Source organism: Oncorhynchus masou, unplaced genomic scaffold (assembly GCF_036934945.1).
Source record: "Oncorhynchus masou masou isolate Uvic2021 unplaced genomic scaffold, UVic_Omas_1.1 unplaced_scaffold_648, whole genome shotgun sequence".
Classification (NCBI taxonomy): Eukaryota; Metazoa; Chordata; class Actinopteri; order Salmoniformes; family Salmonidae; genus Oncorhynchus; species Oncorhynchus masou.
Genome location: NW_027012917.1, coordinates 198,540 through 219,137, shown reverse-complemented (window position 1 = coordinate 219,137; position 20,598 = coordinate 198,540). Strand labels below are relative to the sequence as shown.

The window sequence follows — 20,598 nt, the reverse complement described above, 5'->3', positions numbered from 1 at the left end:
GCCCCAGGGGTCCTCTACCTTCCTCTGTCTCTCTGTCCATCCCCCTGTCCCAGGGGTCCTCTCCATCCCCCTGCCCCAGGGGTCCTCTACCTTCCTCTCTGTCTCTGTCCATCCCCCTGCCCCAGGGGTCCTCTACCTTCCTCTCTGTCTCTCTCCCCCTGCCCCAGTCCATCCCCCTGCCCCATCCCCCTGGGGTCCTCTACCTTCTGTCTCCCCCTGCCCCAGGGGTCCTCTACCTTCCTCTCTGTCTCTCTGTCCATCCCCCTGCCCCAGGGGTCCATCCCCCTCCCCAGGGGTTCCTCTCTGTCTCTCTGTCCATCCCCCTGCCCCAGGGGTCCTCTACCTTCCTCTCTGTCTCTCTGTCCATCCCCCTGCCCCAGGGGTCCTCTACCTTCCTCTCTGTCTCTCTGTCCATCCCCCTGCCCCAGGGGTCCTCTACCTTCCTCTCCGTCTCTCTGTCCATCCCCCTGCCCCAGGGGTCCTCTACCTTCCTCTCCGTCTCTCTGTCCATCCCCCTGCCCCAGGGGTCCTCTACCTTCCTCTCCGTCTCTCTGTCCATCCCCCTGCCCCAGGGGTCCTCTACCTTCCTCTCCGTCTCTCTGTCCATCCCCCTGCCCCAGGGGTCCTCTACCTTCCTCTCTGTCTCTCTGTCCATCCCCCTGCCCCAGGGGTCCTCTACCTTCCTCTCTGTCTCTCTGTCCATCCCCCTGCCCCAGGGGTCCTCTACCTTCCTCTCTGTCTCTCTGTCCATCCCCCTGCCCCAGGGGTCCTCTACCTTCCTCTCCGTCTCTCTGTCTCTCTCTGTCCTCAAGTCCTAGTGTTATTCTCTCCTCCACACAGAACCTTTATGACAGCATCAAGAACGAGCCCTTCAAAATCCCTGAGGACGACGGGAACGATCTCACACACACCTTCTTTAACCCAGACCGGGAGGGCTGGCTGCTTAAACTGGGTGAGCGGGACCAGACGCTGAAATAACCTTAAGAACATTTAAATAACGTTGATGCATTGAACTAATGTTGAAATCCCAAAGGTCTGTATCCTCTCCAATCCTCTCCAATATTACTGTGCCCATCGATGACTGTGTTTATGACTGTCTACCATGGTAAGGAAGGTGTGATGGATTCTATCAGACTGAAACAGAGGTCTACGTACTGACCAATGGGCCCATCTTGATCAGACTGTGTGTGTGTGTGTGTGTGTGTGTGTGTGTGTGTGTGTGTGTGTGTGTGTGTGTGTGTGTGTGTGTGTGTGTGTGTGTGTGTGTGTGTGTGTATGATTGTGAGTTCAGTCCATATACAGTATTTGAGGGGCCCCTGCCCACCCCCAATGCATTATGGATGAGGCCCTAAGATCAGACAACCACATGTGGAGGGCTTTCAATAATGTACGACTAGGCATATTCATACACTCACTCACACACACTCATACCTACACATGATACACGGACAGACGGACGGATGCACATTCTGTACATAGAGGGACAGCCTCTACAGTGGAGTATAAACCAGTGAACACATGACGACAACGCTTCCTTACCCTCTAATGTTACAATGACTCTTCCAGGACATCCCAATGATCAGTCTTCAGATGTAGGGACTTCCTAATTCTCCACCCTGTCTGCTTCCCAGTGGATCTGTTTAGATGAATTCACAATGACTCTGATATAAATTCACAATGATCTGGGCCATGTTCATTAGGTACAAAATGTTTTGCAACGGAAAATGAACATATGCGTTTCTTACTGGACATGTCCAGGTAGTGCCTCGCTGTTTCGTTCCATTTTCTCCCATTTGGTGCCTAATGAATAGGACCCTGAACTTGAATTGAAACCCTTAATCAGTGTGAGTCTTTCCCACCTTCCAGTAAGATGAAGAAGTCTCCAATCACACTCCAGTGATACATAACTGTGAATATTGACATTCAGGTTCTACTAATTTGGGTGGAAGATGAAATAATTGGCCTGAAAGAACTGGGACCCTAGAGGAGGTGCTGTGCAATGCGTTGCTTTACACAAGTTGGCACCAGTGTAACAATGCATTGAACTCAAATGATTTGGGGTGAGCAGAAGCCCCCTCTGGTGGTTGTTAATGTACTGCAGGATAACTCCTCTTAACCCAGAGCTTTATGTTGAAATAGCCTATCATTCATCTAAATTCATCAAATCTGCTAATATAACCATGTAAACAGATGAATTTAAATATCCAAATGCCTTTTTGAAGGCCTGCTCCTCCGAGTGCCAACATTGTAAACCAGTGCATCGAGCCACTCCTCCAATCAGATGAGCAAGAAGTGGTGCTATGATTTTTTTTATAATTTAATTTGATTTTTGTTTTCTTTTTCTTCCTCGTTTGTTTGTTTGCTCCATGATTTTGGCTGTTGTCTTTCCTCAGGAGGTATGTACATCTGCTCTTCCCAAAAACGAGTTCATCTTCTCAGCTCTCCGGTGCTTTCGGTGGTCTGCCATTGCTTCCGTTCTCCTTCATTTATTTCCCTTCTACGCTTTGAACGTTTTTTTTTTTGTTATTTGTGGATTTTGTTGCTGTTGGGTTTCCTTGTTCCGCCATCATCGACTGAATCTATTATTAATTGTATGTTTGTATGTTTGTTGGTCTTCCATTGAGCTGGTGGTTTGTCCACGTGCTTCTCTCTCTCTCTGTATTGGTCGCGGGCGGTTGCTAGGTGCTTTGCCTGGTTAGGCCGCTCGGGGAACAACATGGTGGCCATTCTGTTTTGTAGTGAAGAGTTTGACCTCTGTTATGCTGTGGTGATTTACCTTTTCAGGCTCCGTGTTTTGGCGGGCTGCAGTATTCCTCGTTCCAGAGAGAGCACGACAAAGGGTTGGAAGACAGATCTCCGAATACAAGTCCTTTTGAATTAGCAACCAATTAGCTACCATTTAGGAACATATTGAAAATTGACCAGCATTTTAGATTGTGAATATTAAATCAGAAGTTCTGGCTGACAAGAACAATGTCTGCTGTTGATATCTCTTTAATGGGATCATATGAGGGGAATACTGCAGATACACCAACTGGTTCAAGCTCTGCTCTCTCCGTCATGCTGTTAATGACCTGAAGGGTGATGGTCTGGCTTTGGCCCAGTCTGGCTTTGGCCTGGGCTGGTGTGGCTTTGGTCTGGTGCAGACATGGGTTCAAATAACATTTGTTTTCTTCCAAATACTTCAGCAGCGCTTGATTGAGCTTGTCTGGCACCTGGCACAATGGAATCAAAAGTACAAAACCCTCCAGGCAGGATCACTCAAACGCTCAAAGTATTTGAAAGAAAACAACTACTGTGGTCTGGTCTGGTGTGGTGCTGGACTGGACTGGACTGGACTACAGTGAGGTGGGGGTGGGGAGAATGGAGAATGGGGGATGTGTGTTGAGAAGGGGAGGTTAGGAGGGGAGTGGAGACCAACTGGGACTATCTATGGAACAATGCATAAGTGCACTACATAATTAGTGTTTAGAATATAGGCTACATACTAGCTAGTGTGTTTAGGAATAGAGATCGAATCATCTGATAGGACCAAGGAAAGCACATTTTACTTGACATGTAAATCCTGAGGTCTTCCTCATCAATTTAAAAGTCATTTTGACAACCAAGTTGCCCCTGTTAATCACAGTATGATACAATTATAAAATCTATTTTATGTGACTTGAAGCTGGTGGTGAAAAGAGACCAGTGCTGAACCATGTCCTGGGTCATGTTCAGTGGGGCACAGCATGGCAAAACTCTGTTTCTTATTGAACACATTCAGAAGTTACAGTACCTCACTGTTTCACTCCATTTCAAAACCATTCTCTCATTACTAAACATGACCCAGGTCCCTCCTAACCTTCCCTGTTCTGACCCCCCTGTGCATGGGCGATCGCTCCTCCTCCACTCCTCCCCAGCCCGGCACCCCCTGACCTGCCTGCACCAACCAACAAAAATCTCCTCGGGCAAAGCCGCCTTGTCTGGGACATTTTTTGCCAGGGTCCTCGCTCTCTGAGTGACTGACAGGAACTGAAGTGGTCAACCAATCATCAATCAATCACAATCTCCTCCAAGCCAATCAACTGTCATATCATCAGCTGTGAGATTCTACCATTTGTCTCTACATGAGTCTGTCTGTCAAGTGTCGTTTCAACATTCATATGTCACGTTCTGAGGACAAGATGACGATAACACAGTGACAAAATGGCGGCAAGGAGAACGTGTTTGTGGTCATGTTCCAATGTCCATACTAGCCCACTACTTGGAATACCTGCCCAATACCACAGGAGGTTGGTGGCACCTTAATTGGGGAGGACTGGCTCGTGGTAATGGCTGGAGCGGAATCGGTGGAATGGTATGAAATACACCAAACACACGGTTTCCATGGTTTCCATGTGTTTGATGCCATTCCGTTGGCTCCAGACATTATTATGAGCCTTCCTCCCATCAGCAGCCTCCATTGTTTCATACTAAGAAGTGTGCTGGTATGTGGATATCGGGACGGCGATTGTTTAAGTGCCCTCTCATGACCTCTGTAGTGTGATAGGTGATCATATACATTAGCATCGCTGCTATATGATCAATACAAGTGTGTCTTTTCTGGCCTGTTGTGATCAACACTTCTGTTAGATGGTGTCCACAACACTGCTCTTCTGTCTTGGTAGATGGCTTTTCTTAGTGTGTCTGTTTAGTGTCTTCATACTAACATTGGTGGTGGTGTAACAGTTCAACGACCTTGGCACTTTCAGTAGGGTCAGACATTGAACAGCCAGGCATTGAACAGCCAGACATTGAACAGCCAGACATTGAACAGCCAGGCATTGAACAGCCAGGCATTGAACAGCCAGGCATTGAACAGCCAGGCATTGAACAGCCAGGCATTGAACAGCCAGACATTGAACAGCCAGACATTGAACAGCCAGACATTGAACAGCCAGGCATTGAACAGCCAGGCATTGAACAGCCAGACATTGAACAGCCAGACAAGCATTTATGTCATCAAATTGATTTGTCTTTAATCCAAAATGGTATGTATGGTGTTTTCTCCTGGAGCATGTAGGTGTGTGTCCATGTACACGGTGTATCCATACCATTTAGTTTTGATGGAGGGTATTTAAAAAGGGGTCCCTTAAACGGACAGAAATATTGTCCAGAAATGACCTAATTGGACAGAAAGGTATCTTCAGATAGTAAATTGACTGGTGTTTATATCATATATCACTGTGAATACGGCCAACGACAGAAAGTTTCAGCCAGAGATGCCTATAGAGTGAGTAGCCTACTAGCATATCTCCAGGTTAGCTCCAGTCCCCCCCCCCCCCCAGACACTGTTTATTGGCATCTCTTCCTCCCAGCGTGAGCTAGCTGCTAGCTGCCATCTGCTGCTCTGATCAGGTTTCTCCCTAACAGGAAGTGGGAGTGGCGGTGGGGTCGGGGGTCTGCCACAGATCACTGAGCTGCTGAGTTAACCAGAGACACCACACCGGGTGTGAAAGACGCAAAGGATTTGAGCCAATTGTTAGTAGTACTATTTGACATTCCCCATAGTAGGATCTCATTAACTCTTGGAGGTCTAAACTTTAACAAGTGTTTGGTTTTATATCCCAGCTATTGATTTCCTTTAGAGGTTGTCTACTCTGAGAGGCTGTTGATCTCCTTTAGAGGTTGTCTACTCTGAGAGGCTATTGATCTCCTTTAGAGGTTGTCTACTCTGAGAGACCGTTGATCTCCTTTAGAGGTTGTCTACTCTGAGAGGCTGTTGATCTCCTTTAGAAGTTGTCTACTCTGAGAGGCTATTGATCTCCTTTAGAGGTTGTCTACTCTGAGAGGCTGTTGATCTCCTTTAGAAGTTGTCTACTCTGAGAGGCTGTTGATCTCCTTTAGAGGTTGTCTACACTGAGAGGCTGTTGATCTCCTTTAGATGTTGTCTACTCTGGGAGGCTGTTGATCTCCTTTAGAGGTTGTCTACTCTGAGAGGCTGTTGATCTCCTTTAGAGGTTGTCTTGATCTCCTTTAGAGGTTGTCTACTCTGAGAGGCTGTTGATCTCCTTTAGAGGTTGTCTACTCTGAGAGGCTGTTGACTCTTTAGAGGTTGTCTACTCTGGAGGCTGTTGATCTCCTTTAGAGGTTGTCTACTCTGAGAGGCTGTTGATCTCCTTTAGATGTTGTCTACTCTGGGAGGCTGTTGATCTCCTTTAGAGGTTGTCTACTCTGAGAGGCTGTTGATCTCCTTTAGAGGTTGTCTACTCTCAGAGGCTGTTGATCTCCTTTAGAGGTTGTCTACACTGAGAGGCTGTTGATCTCCTTTAGAGGTTGTCTACTCTGAGAGGCTGTTGATCTCCTTTAGAGGTTGTCTACTCTGAGAGGCTGTTGATCTCCTTTAGAGGTTGTCTACTCTGAGAGGCTGTTGATCTCCTTTAGAGGTTGTCTACTCTGAGAGGCTGTTGATCTCCTTTAGAGGTTGTCTACTCTGAGAGGTTGTCTACTCTGAGAGGCTGTTGATCTCCTTTAGAGGTTGTCTACTCTGAGAGGCTGTTGATCTCCTTTAGAGGTTGTCTACTCTGAGAGGCTGTTGATCTCCTTTAGAGGTTGTCTACTCTGAGAGGCTGTTGATCTCCTTTAGAGGTTGTCTACTCTGAGAGGCTGTTGATCTCCTTTAGAGGTTGTCTACTCTGGGAGGCTGTTGATCTCCTTTAGAGGTTGTCTACTCTGGGAGGCTGTTGAACTCCTTTAGAGGTTGTCTACTCTGGGAGAGACAGTAAGTCCTGAGTCCGCTATATTGAGGACCTACAGAGGAGAGGTGGGACAGTTAAAATGAGCACTCAGGTTTCAGTTAGTATTCAACATGATATACGGTTCTGTCTAATCTATAAGGCTAAGGGCTTTTCACTACAGAGCTGAGCTGAACCAAGCTGTTCTGAGATGGCCTGGTTATGCATCCACCATAGTTGCTGGAACTGTTCTGAAAGGAAAATGTGAAAAGAACATATCGGAGCCAACAAGCCGGCACAAGAGTGTAAAAAGGCGATTACAGAATACCTTGGTCTTATCAAAGCCCAGTTTAGTCAACAGAACTTCTCTGTAATCTCATGCTTCTCTCTCATGTAGAGTAGATTAACTGGTTGTCTAGATGCTATGGTGTGGGTTGCTGGAGGAGCATGGTACTGTGCGGTGCTTGATGGGAATGTAGGGAGATGGGAGTTGTAGTTCTATACCTGTTATCTGCCTGTCTGTCTATCCATGCGTCTGTCTGCCTGTCTGCTGCTCTGTCCTCCGCTGTCCGGTGCCCATCCCTCTCTTTCCTGCTCCCCCTCTGAGTCTGGCTCACACCGTCTCTCTATTCCTCAGGGGGACGCGTCAAGACCTGGAAGAGAAGATGGTTCATTCTCACGGACAACTGTCTGTATTACTTTGAGTACACCACTGTAAGTACATCTGTATTACTTTGAGTACACCACTGTAAGTACAACTGTAAATGTAAAAGAATTATTCAGAGTAAGGTCATTAACAGGGATATTCCATTCACAATAAAATATAATATAGTGTAATATCCCTTTAGTAACGCCACATTTTGTAGTGTAATATCCCTTTAGTAACGGCACATTTTGTAGTGTAATATACCTTTAGTAACACCACATTTTGTAGTGTAATATCCCTTTAGTAACACCACATTTTGTAGTGTAATACAACTGTCTGTATTACTTTGAGTACACCACTGTGAGTACAACTGTCTGTATTACTTTGAGTACACCACTGTAAGTACAACTGTCTGTATTACTTTGAGTACACCACTGTAAGTACATCTGTCTGTATTACTTTGAGTACACCACTGTAAGTACAACTGTCTGTATTACTTTGAGTACACCACTGTGAGTACAACTGTCTGTATTACTTTGAGTACACCACTGTAAGTACATCTGTCTGTATTACTTTGAGTACACCACTGTAAGTACAACTGTCTGTATTACTTTGAGTACACCACTGTGAGTACAACTGTCTGTATTACTTTGAGTACACCACTGTAAGTACAACTGTCTGTATTACTTTGAGTACACCACTGTAAGTACAACTGTCTGTATTACTTTGAGTACACCACTGTGAGTACAACTGTCTGTATTACTTTGAGTACACCACTGTAAGTACAACTGTCTGTATTACTTTGAGTACACCACTGTAAGTACAACTGTCTGTATTACTTTGAGTACACCACTGTGAGTACAACTGTCTGTATTACTTTGAGTACACCACTGTAAGTACATCTGTCTGTATTACTTTGAGTACACCACTGTAAGTACAACTGCCTGTATTACTTTGATTACACCACTGTGAGTACAACTGTCTGTATTACTTTGAGTACACCACTGTAAGTACAACTGTCTGTATTACTTTGAGTACACCACTGTAAGTACAACTGCCTGTATTACTTTGAGTACACCACTGTAAGTACGGGACTGGAACTGGAAGCCATCGGGTATCATGTTCAATTCAATGTATCTTAAATGTCTGCAACAGGCACACATAAATACATGGCTATTATGATGGATATTACAGTTGCGAGTTTCAACTCATTGTCACACTGTAACCTGTTCTGTTTGTGTACTCGTTCACTGCTCTACTGTGTATTCATCGGTGGCAGGTAGCCTAGCGGTTAAGAACGTTGTGCCAGTAACCGAAACGTTGCTGGTTCGAAGCCCCGAGCCAACCATTGGAGAAATCTGTAGATGTGCCCTTGAGCAAGGCACTTAACCCTAATTGCTCCTGTAACCCACTCTGGATAAGAGTGTCTCTTAAACGACTATGTAAATGTAAAATAATTATTCAGAGTAAGGTCATTAACAGGGATATTCCATTCACAATAAAATATAATATAGTGTAATATCCCTTTAGTAACGGCACATTTTGTAGTGTAATATCCCTTTAGTAACACCACATTTTGTAGTGTAATATCCCTTTAGTAACACCACATTTTGTAGTGTAATATCCCTTTAGTAACACCCCTTTAGTAACACCACATTTTGTAGTGTAATATCCCTTTAGTAACACCACATTTTGTAGTGTAATATGCCTTTAATAACACCACATTTTGTAGTGTAATATGCCTTTAATAACACCACATTTTGTAGTGTAATATCCCTTTAGTAACACCACATTTTGTAGTGTAATATCCCTTTAGTAACACCACATTAGTAACACCACATTTTGTAGTGTAATATCCCTTTAGTAACACCACATTAGTAACACCACATTTTGTAGTGTAATATCCCTTTAGTAACACCACATTTTGTAGTGTAATATCCCTTTAGTAACACCACATTTTGTAGTGTAATATCCCTTTAGTAACACCACATTTTGTAGTGTAATGTCCCTTTACTAACACCACATTTTGTAGTGTAATGTCCCTTTAGTAACACCACATTTTGTAGTGTAATATCCCTTTAGTAACACCACATTTTGTGGTGTAATATCCCTTTTGTAACACCACATTGTGTAGTGTAATATCCCTTTAGTAACACCACATTGTGTATCCCTTTAGTAACACCACATTGTGTATCCCTTTAGTAACACCACATTTTGTAGTGTAATATCCATTTAGTAACCATCACATTTTGTAGTGTAATATCCCTTTAGTAACACCACATTTTGTGGTGTAATATCCCTTTAGTAACACCACATTTTGTAGTGTAATATCCCTTTAGTAACACCACATTTTGTAGTGTAATATCCCTTTAGTAACACCACATTGTGTAGTGTAATATCCCTTTAGTAACACCACATTGTGTATCCCTTTAGTAACACCACATTTTGTAGTGTAATATCCCTTTAGTAACACCACATTTTGTAGTGTAATATCCCTTTAGTAACACCACATTTTGTAGTGTAATATCCCTTTAGTAACACCACATTTTGTAGTGTAATATCCCTTTAGTAACACCACATTTTGTAGTGTAATATCCCTTTAGTAACACCACATTTTGTAGTGCAATATCCCTTTAGTAATACCACATTTTGCTGTCTGTAAAGCCATGTCCTGTCCTTAAAATAGATTCATCTTAAGGACAGCAACATGTCCATCTTAACAGGTTCATCTTAACAGGTTGATCTTAACTTCCATGTTTCTGTCCTCTTAACATGTTGATCTTAACTTCCATGTTTCTGTCCTCTTAACAGGTTGATCTTAACTTCCATGTTTCTGTCCTCTTAACAGGTTGATCTTAACTTCCATGTTTCTGTCCTCTTAACAGGTTGATCTTAACTTCCATGTTTCTGTCCTCTTAACAGGTTGATCTTAACTTCCATGTTTCTGTCCTCTTAACAGGTTGATCTTAACTTCCATGTTTCTGTCCTCTTAACAGGTTGATCTTAACTTCCATGTTTCTGTCCTCTTAACAGGTTGATCTTAACTTCCATGTTTCTGTCCTCTTAACAGGTTGATCTTAACTTCCATGTTTCTGTCCTCTTAACAGGTTGATCTTAACTTCCATGTTTCTGTCCTCTTAACAGGTTGATCTTAACTTCCATGTTTCTGTCCTCTTAACAGGTTGATCTTAACTTCCATGTTTCTGTTCTCTTAACAGGTTGATCTTAACTTCCATGTTTCTGTCCTCTTAACAATCTTAACTTCCATGTTTCTGTCCTCTTAACAGGTTGATCTTAACTTCCATGTTTCTGTCCTCTAGGACAAAGAGCCCAGAGGGATCATTCCACTGGAGAACCTCAGCATCCGAGAGGTTGAGGACAAGAAGCCTGTAAGCACACACTGCACTCTTTGCTGGTTCGACCACATAACACACACGTTTGTTTTACTCTCCTTTGGGGACCAAACAATTGATTCCCCTTCAAAATCCTCTTTTCCCTAACCCCTGACCTTAACCCTAATTGTAACCCTAAACCTAACCTCTAAGCCTAAAATAGTCTTGTTTTCTTGTGGGGACTGGCAAATGTTCCTTGTTTTACTATCTTTGTGAGGACTTCTGGTCCCCACAAGGACAGTAAAAACACACACACATTGGAGATAAAAGAACACCGTCAAATGTCTTGATGTTAATATGATCAGGAAGTGTAGTCAGGGAATAAGACCGTTATTTAACCTCCCATTCGTTTGCGATTGAGGCATATAGCTGTTCAACACAACTAATGATGTGTGACATGGACAAATATTGACATGAGTTCTCTTCTGAGATCTGCGAGATATGACAAAATGATTTTGGTCTGATCCATCCTGTCGTCTCCTTCCTACTGATGTGTGCACCAGTTCACTACTCCCCAGACAAGGGACAGCATTGGATTGGTGTAAACATGGGTTAGAGGGAGTTTCCATATTGCAGTAATTTCCTTCCAAATCCATGAAGGGAAGTGAACAAGTGCACACTTCGGCAGAAAGGGGAGATTATAGTTCAATAATGTCTCAGACTAGACGTTGACTCCCCCTGGTGGTAGTGTGGAACAGCACATCAAATCAAAGTTTATTTGTCATGTGCACCGAATACAACACTGACCTTACAGTGAAATACTTACTTACAGTTACAGGCTCTAACCAATAGTACGAAAAAGGTGTGTGTGTGTGTGTGTGTGTGTGTGTGTGTGTGTGTGTGTGTGTGTGTGTGTGTGTGTGTGTGTGTGTGTGTGTGTGTGTGTGTGTGTGGCTAAGTAAAGAAGTAAAACAACAGTAAAAAGACATTTGAAATAAGAGTAGAGGCTACACCGGTTGGTCAGGCTTATTGAGGTAGTATGTACATGTAGGTATAGTTAAAGTGACTATGCATATATGATGAACAGAGAGGAGCAGTAGCGTAAAAGAGGGGTTGGTGGGTGGTGGGTGGCTGGACACAATGCAGATAGCCCGGTTAGCCAATGTGCGGGAGCAAACACACGCACACCTTCTTAAACTCAGCTGTTCTGATACAGTTGTGGCATTCCTCACACCTCTCTCCTTGCCTCATTCTCAAAACGTTTTGGAGGAGAAGAAACGATTGGAGGAACCTCAGATCTTCTGCTCCAATGTGTTTAGAGAAGATGAGGGAGGACCTGAGTAATCAAGACAACACCATTTAGATTCCCTCTCCTCTCCTCTGCATAGAACTGCTTTGAACTCTTCATCCCAGAGAACAAGGACCAGGTGATCAAGGCCTGTAAGACGGAGGCGGACGGCAGAGTGGTGGAGGGGAACCACACCTTCTACAGGATCTCTGCTCCCACCACCGAGGAGAAGGATGAGTGGATGAACAGCATCAAGTCAGTACTACTGCTTATCAACAAGTTATGAATGGGTTATGGATGTGTTGGGATTTTGTTATGCATGGGTTATGGATGTGTTGTGATTTTGTTATGAATGGGTTATGGATGGGTTACAAAGCCCTAATTTAGATACTATTCAAAGAAAGTGTTACCCGTTATCTCTCTTAATTTGATGTGTAATCCTAAAATACTCTCTTAATTTGATGTGTAATCCTAAAATACTCTCTTAATTTGATGTGTAATCCTAAAATACTCTCTTCATTTGATGTGTAATCCTAAAATACTCTCTTCATTTCATGTGTAATCCTAAAATACTCTCTTCATTTCATGTGCAATCCTAAAATACTCTCTTCATTTCATGTGTAATCCTAAAATACTCTCTTCATTTGATGTGTAATCCTAAAATACTCTCTTCATTTGATGTGTAATCCTAAAATACTCTTTCATTTGATGTGTAATCCTAAAATACTCTTCATTTCATGTGTAATCCTAAAATACTCTCTTCATTTCATGTGTAATCCTAAAATACTCTCTTCATTTCATGTGTAATCCTAAAATACTCCATTTCATGTGTAATCCTAAAATACTCCATTTCATGTGTAATCCTAAAATACTCAATTTCATGTAATCCTAAAATACTCAATTTCATGTGTAATCCTAAAATACTCAATTTCATGTGTAATCCTAAAATACTCTCTTCATTTCATGTGTAATCCTAAAATACTCTCTTCATTTCATGTGTAATCCTAAAATACTCTCTTCATTTCATGTGTAATCCTAAAATACTCTCTTCATTTCATGTGTAATCCTAAAATACTCTCTTCATTTGATGTGTAATCCTAAAATACTCTCTTCATTTGATGTGTAATCCTAAAATACTCTCTTCATTTGATGTGTAATCCTAAAATACTCTTCATTTCATGTGTAATCCTAAAATACTCTCTTCATTTCATGTGTAATCCTAAAATACTCTCTTCATTTCATGTGTAATCCTAAAATACTCCATTTCATGTGTAATCCTAAAATACTCCATTTCATGTGTAATCCTAAAATACTCAATTTCATGTGTAATCCTAAAATACTCAATTTCATGTGTAATCCTAAAATACTCAATTTCATGTGTAATCCTAAAATACTCTCTTCATTTGATGTGTAATCCTAAAATACTCTCTTCATTTGATGTGTAATCCTAAAATACTCTCTTCATTTGATGTGTAATCCTAAAATACTCTCTTCATTTGATATGTAATCCTAAAATACTCTTCATTTCATGTGTAATCCTAAAATACTCTCTTCATTTCATGTGTAATCCTAAAATACTCTCTTCATTTCATGTGTAATCCTAAAATACTCCATTTCATGTGTAATCCTAAAATACTCCATTTCATGTGTAATCCTAAAATACTCAATTTCATGTGTAATCCTAAAATACTCAATTTCATGTGTAATCCTAAAATACTCAATTTCATGTGTAATCCTAAAATACTCTCTTCATTTCATGTGTAATCCTAAAATACTCTCTTCATTTCATGTGTAATCCTAAAATACTCTCTTCATTTCATGTGTAATCCTAAAATACTCTCTTCATTTCATGTGTAATCCTAAAATACTCTCTTCATTTGATGTGTAATCCTAAAATACTCTCTTCATTTGATGTGTAATCCTAAAATACTCTCTTCATTTGATGTGTAATCCTAAAATACTCTCTTCATTTGATGTGTAATCCTAAAATACTCTCTTCATTTGATGTGTAATCCTAAAATACTCTCTTCATTTGATGTGTAATCCTAAAATACTCCATTTCATGTGTAATCCTAAAATACTCAATTTCATGTGTAATCCTAAAATACTCTCTTCATTTGATGTGTAATCCTAAAATACTCTCTTCATTTGATGTGTAATCCTAAAATACTCTCTTCATTTCATGTGTAATCCTAAAATACTCTCTTCATTTCATGTGTAATCCTAAAATACTCTCTTCATTTCATGTGTAATCCTAAAATACTCAATTTCATGTGTAATCCTAAAATACTCAATTTCATGTGTAATCCTAAAATACTCTCTTCATTTCATGTGTAATCCTAAAATACTCTCTTCATTTGATGTGTAATCCTAAAATACTCTCTTCATTTCATGTGTAATCCTAAAATACTCTCTTCATTTCATGTGTAATCCTAAAATACTCTCTTCATTTCATGTGTAATCCTAAAATACTCCATTTCATGTGTAATCCTAAAATACTCAATTTCATGTGTAATCCTAAAATACTCCATTTCATGTGTAATCCTAAAATACTCCATTTCATGTGTAATCCTAAAATACTCCATTTCATGTGTAATCCTAAAATACTCAATTTCATGTGTAATCCTAAAATACTCAATTTCATGTGTAATCCTAAAATACTCTCTTCATTTCATGTGTAATCCTAAAATACTCTCTTCATTTCATGTGTAATCCTAAAATACTCTCTTCATTTCATGTGTAATCCTAAAATACTCTCTTCATTTCATGTGTAATCCTAAAATACTCTCTTCATTTCATGTGTAATCCTAAAATACTCTCTTCATTTCATGTGTAATCCTAAAATACTCTCTTCATTTCATGTGTAATCCTAAAATACTCTCTTCATTTGATGTGTAATCCTAAAATACTCTCTTCATTTGATGTGTAATCCTAAAATACTCTCTTCATTTGATGTGTAATCCTAAAATACTCTCTTCATTTGATGTGTAATCCTAAGATACTCTCTTCATTTCATGTGTAATCCTAAAATACTCTCTTCATTTCATGTGTAATCCTAAAATACTCTCTTCATTTCATGTGTAATCCTAAAATACTCTCTTCATTTCATGTGTAATCCTAAAATACTCTCTTCATTTCATGTGTAATCCTAAAATACTCTCTTCATTTCATGTGTAATCCTAAAATACTCTCTTCATTTCATGTGTAATCCTAAAATACTCAATTTCATGTGTAATCCTAAAATACTCAATTTCATGTGTAATCCTAAAATACTCAATTTCATGTGTAATCCTAAAATACTCTCTTCATTTCATGTGTAATCCTAAAATACTCTCTTCATTTGATGTGTAATCCTAAAATACTCTCTTCATTTCATGTGTAATCCTAAAATACTCTCTTCATTTCATGTGTAATCCTAAAATACTCTCTTCATTTCATGTGTAATCCTAAAATACTCTCTTCATTTCATGTGTAATCCTAAAATACTCTCTTCATTTCATGTGTAATCCTAAAATACTCCATTTCATGTGTAATCCTAAAATACTCCATTTCATGTGTAATCCTAAAATACTCCATTTCATGTGTAATCCTAAAATACTCAATTTCATGTGTAATCCTAAAATACTCAATTTCATGTGTAATCCTAAAATACTCAATTTCATGTGTAATCCTAAAATACTCTCTTCATTTCATGTGTAATCCTAAAATACTCTCTTCATTTCATGTGTAATCCTAAAATACTCTCTTCATTTCATGTGTAATCCTAAAATACTCTCTTCATTTCATGTGCAATCCTAAAATACTCTCTTCATTTCATGTGTAATCCTAAAATACTCTCTTCATTTGATGTGTAATCCTAAAATACTCTCTTCATTTGATGTGTAATCCTAAAATACTCTCTTCATTTGATGTGTAATCCTAAAATACTCTTCATTTCATGTGTAATCCTAAAATACTCTCTTCATTTCATGTGTAATCCTAAAATACTCTCTTCATTTCATGTGTAATCCTAAAATACTCCATTTCATGTGTAATCCTAAAATACTCCATTTCATGTGTAATCCTAAAATACTCCATTTCATGTGTAATCCTAAAATACTCAATTTCATGTGTAATCCTAAAATACTCTCTTCATTTGATGTGTAATCCTAAAATACTCTCTTCATTTCATGTGTAATCCTAAAATACTCTCTTCATTTCATGTGTAATCCTAAAATACTCTCTTCATTTCATGTGTAATCCTAAAATACTCTCTTCATTTCATGTGTAATCCTAAAATACTCTCTTCATTTCATGTGTAATCCTAAAATACTCTCTTCATTTGATGTGTAATCCTAAAATACTCTCTTCATTTCATGTGTAATCCTAAAATACTCTCTTCATTTCATGTGTAATCCTAAAATACTCTCTTCATTTGATGTGTAATCCTAAAATACTCTCTTCATTTGATGTGTAATCCTAAAATACTCTCTTCATTTGATGTGTAATCCTAAAATACTCTCTTCATTTGATGTGTAATCCTAAAATACTCTCTTCATTTGATGTGTAATCCTAAAATACTCTCTTCATTTGATGTGTAATCCTAAAATACTCTCTTCATTTGATGTGTAATCCTAAAATACTCTCTTCATTTCATGTGTAATCCTAAAATACTCTCTTCATTTGATGTGTAATCCTAAAATACTCTCTTCATTTCATGTGTAATCCTAAAATACTCTCTTCATTTCATGTGTAATCCTAAAATACTCTCTTCATTTGATGTGTAATCCTAAAATACTCTCTTCATTTGATGTGTAATCCTAAAATACTCTCTTCATTTGATGTGTAATCCTAAAATACTCTCTTCATTTGATGTGTAATCCTAAAATACTCTCTTCATTTGATGTGTAATCCTAAAATACTCTCTTCATTTGATGTGTAATCCTAAAATACTCTCTTCATTTCATGTGTAATCCTAAAATACTCTCTTCATTTCATGTGTAATCCTAAAATACTCTCTTCATTTGATGTGTAATCCTAAAATACTCTCTTCATTTCATGTGTAATCCTAAAATACTCTCTTTATTTCATGTGTAATCCTAAAATACTCTCTTCATTTCATGTGTAATCCTAAAATACTCCATTTCATGTGTAATCCTAAAATACTCCATTTCATGTGTTATCCTAAAATACTCCATTTCATGTGTAATCCTAAAATACTCAATTTCATGTGTAATCCTAAAATACTCAATTTCATGTGTAATCCTAAAATACTCAATTTGATGTGTAATCCTAAAATACTCTCTTCATTTGATGTGTAATCCTAAAATACTCTCTTCATTTGATGTGTAATCCTAAAATACTCTCTTCATTTCATGTGTAATCCTAAAATACTCTCTTCATTTCATGTGTAATCCTAAAATACTCTCTTCATTTCATGTGTAATCCTAAAATACTCTCTTCATTTCATGTGTAATCCTAAAATACTCTCTTCATTTGATGTGTAATCCTAAAATACTCTCTTCATTTGATGTGTAATCCTAAAATACTATCTTCATTTGATGTGTAATCCTAAAATACTCTCTTCATTTGATGTGTAATCCTAAAATACTCTCTTCATTTGATGTGTAATCCTAAAATACTCTCTTCATTTGATGTGTAATCCTAAAATACTCTCTTCATTTGATGTGTAATCCTAAAATACTCTCTTCATTTGATGTGTAATCCTAAAATACTCTCTTCATTTGATGTGTAATCCTAAAATACTCTCTTCATTTCATGTGTAATCCTAAAATACTCTCTTCATTTCATGTGTAATCCTAAAATACTCTCTTCATTTCATGTGTAATCCTAAAATACTCTCTTCATTTCATGTGTAATCCTAAAATACTCTCTTCATTTGATGTGTAATCCTAAAATACTCTCTTCATTTCATGTGTAATCCTAAAATACTCTCTTCATTTCATGTGTAATCCTAAAATACTCTCTTCATTTGATGTGTAATCCTAAAATACTCTCTTCATTTGATGTGTAATCCTAAAATACTCTCTTCATTTCATGTGTAATCCTAAAATACTCTCTTCATTTCATGTGTAATCCTAAAATACTCTCTTCATTTCATGTGTAATCCTAAAATACTCTCTTCATTTCATGTGTAATCCTAAAATACTCTCTTCATTTCATGTGTAATCCTAAAATACTCTCTTCATTTCATGTGTAATCCTAAAATACTCCATTTCATGTGTAATCCTAAAATACTCCATTTCATGTGTAATCCTAAAATACTCAATTTCATGTGTAATCCTAAAATACTCTCTTCATTTCATGTGTAATCCTAAAATACTCTCTTCATTTCATGTGTAATCCTAAAATACTCTCTTCATTTCATGTGTAATCCTAAAATACTCTCTTCATTTCATGTGTAATCCTAAAATACTCTCTTCATTTCATGTGTAATCCTAAAATACTCTCTTCATTTGATGTGTAATCCTAAAATACTCTCTTCATTTCATGTGTAATCCTAAAATACTCTCTTCATTTCATGTGTAATCCTAAAATACTCTCTTCATTTCATGTGTAATCCTAAAATACTCTCTTCATTTCATGTGTAATCCTAAAATACTCTCTTCATTTCATGTGTAATCCTAAAATACTCCATTTCATGTGTAATCCTAAAATACTCCATTTCATGTGTAATCCTAAAATACTCCATTTCATGTGTAATCCTAAAATACTCAATTTCATGTGTAATCCTAAAATACTCTCTTCATTTGATGTGTAATCCTAAAATACTCTCTTCATTTCATGTGTAATCCTAAAATACTCTCTTCATTTCATGTGTAATCCTAAAATACTCTCTTCATTTCATGTGTAATCCTAAAATACTCTCTTCATTTCATGTGTAATCCTAAAATACTCTCTTCATTTCATGTGTAATCCTAAAATACTCTCTTCATTTGATGTGTAATCCTAAAATACTCTCTTCATTTGATGTGTAATCCTAAAATACTATCTTCATTTGATGTGTAATCCTAAAATACTCTCTTCATTTGATGTGTAATCCTAAAATACTCTCTTCATTTGATGTGTAATCCTAAAATACTCTCTTCATTTGATGTGTAATCCTAAAATACTCTCTTCATTTGATGTGTAATCCTAAAATACTCTCTTCATTTGATGTGTAATCCTAAAATACTCTCTTCATTTGATGTGTAATCCTAAAATACTCTCTTCATTTCATGTGTAATCCTAAAATACTCTCTTCATTTCATGTGTAATCCTAAAATACTCTCTTCATTTCATGTGTAATCCTAAAATACTCTCTTCATTTCATGTGTAATCCTAAAATACTCTCTTCATTTGATGTGTAATCCTAAAATACTCTCTTCATTTGATGTGTAATCCTAAAATACTCTCTTCATTTCATGTGTAATCCTAAAATACTCTCTTCATTTGATGTGTAATCCTAAAATACTCTCTTCATTTGATGTGTAATCCTAAAATACTCTCTTCATTTCATGTGTAATCCTAAAATACTCTCTTCATTTCATGTGTAATCCTAAAATACTCTCTTCATTTCATGTGTAATCCTAAAATACTCTCTTCATTTCATGTGTAATCCTAAAATACTCTCTTCATTTCATGTGTAATCCTAAAATACTCTCTTCATTTCATGTGTAATCCTAAAATACTCTCTTCATTTCATGTGTAATCCTAAAATACTCTCTTCATTTCATGTGTAATCCTAAAATACTCCATTTCATGTGTAATCCTAAAATACTCCATTTCATGTGTAATCCTAAAATACTCAATTTCATGTGTAATCCTAAAATACTCTCTTCATTTCATGTGTAATCCTAAAATACTCTCTTCATTTCATGTGTAATCCTAAAATACTCTCTTCATTTCATGTGTAATCCTAAAATACTCTCTTCATTTCATGTGTAATCCTAAAATACTCTCTTCATTTCATGTGTAATCCTAAAATACTCTCTTCATTTGATGTGTAATCCTAAAATACTCTCTTCATTTCATGTGTAATCCTAAAATACTCTCTTCATTTCATGTGTAATCCTAAAATACTCTCTTCATTTCATGTGTAATCCTAAAATACTCTCTTCATTTCATGTGTAATCCTAAAATACTCTCTTCATTTCATGTGTAATCCTAAAATACTCCATTTCATGTGTAATCCTAAAATACTCCATTTCATGTGTAATCCTAAAATACTCCATTTCATGTGTAATCCTAAAATACTCAATTTCATGTGTAATCCTAAAATACTCTCTTCATTTGATGTGTAATCCTAAAATACTCTCTTCATTTCATGTGTAATCCTAAAATACTCTCTTCATTTCATGTGTAATCCTAAAATACTCTCTTCATTTCATGTGTAATCCTAAAATACTCTCTTCATTTCATGTGTAATCCTAAAATACTCTCTTCATTTCATGTGTAATCCTAAAATACTCTCTTCATTTGATGTGTAATCCTAAAATACTCTCTTCATTTGATGTGTAATCCTAAAATACTATCTTCATTTGATGTGTAATCCTAAAATACTCTCTTCATTTGATGTGTAATCCTAAAATACTCTCTTCATTTGATGTGTAATCCTAAAATACTCTCTTCATTTGATGTGTAATCCTAAAATACTCTCTT

The 20,598-nt window shown here is 37.8% G+C and overlaps 1 protein-coding gene across 2 annotated transcripts in view; it reads left to right on the top strand.

Annotated features, from left to right (window-relative positions):
* The window catches only part of LOC135536666 (cytohesin-1), a 141,416-nt gene that overhangs the window by 77,653 nt on the left and 43,165 nt on the right, over positions 1-20,598 (top strand). The window contains exons 9-12 of one of the 2 annotated variants that reach the window (XM_064962918.1): positions 841-952; positions 7,330-7,406; positions 10,659-10,727; positions 12,059-12,213. In XM_064962918.1, the coding sequence (XP_064818990.1) occupies positions 841-952; positions 7,330-7,406; positions 10,659-10,727; positions 12,059-12,213 (413 nt within the window). Of the gene's footprint in view, positions 1-840; positions 954-7,327; positions 7,407-10,658; positions 10,728-12,058; positions 12,214-20,598 lie in introns of both variants that reach the window. The other variant, XM_064962919.1, reaches the window with a different exon arrangement.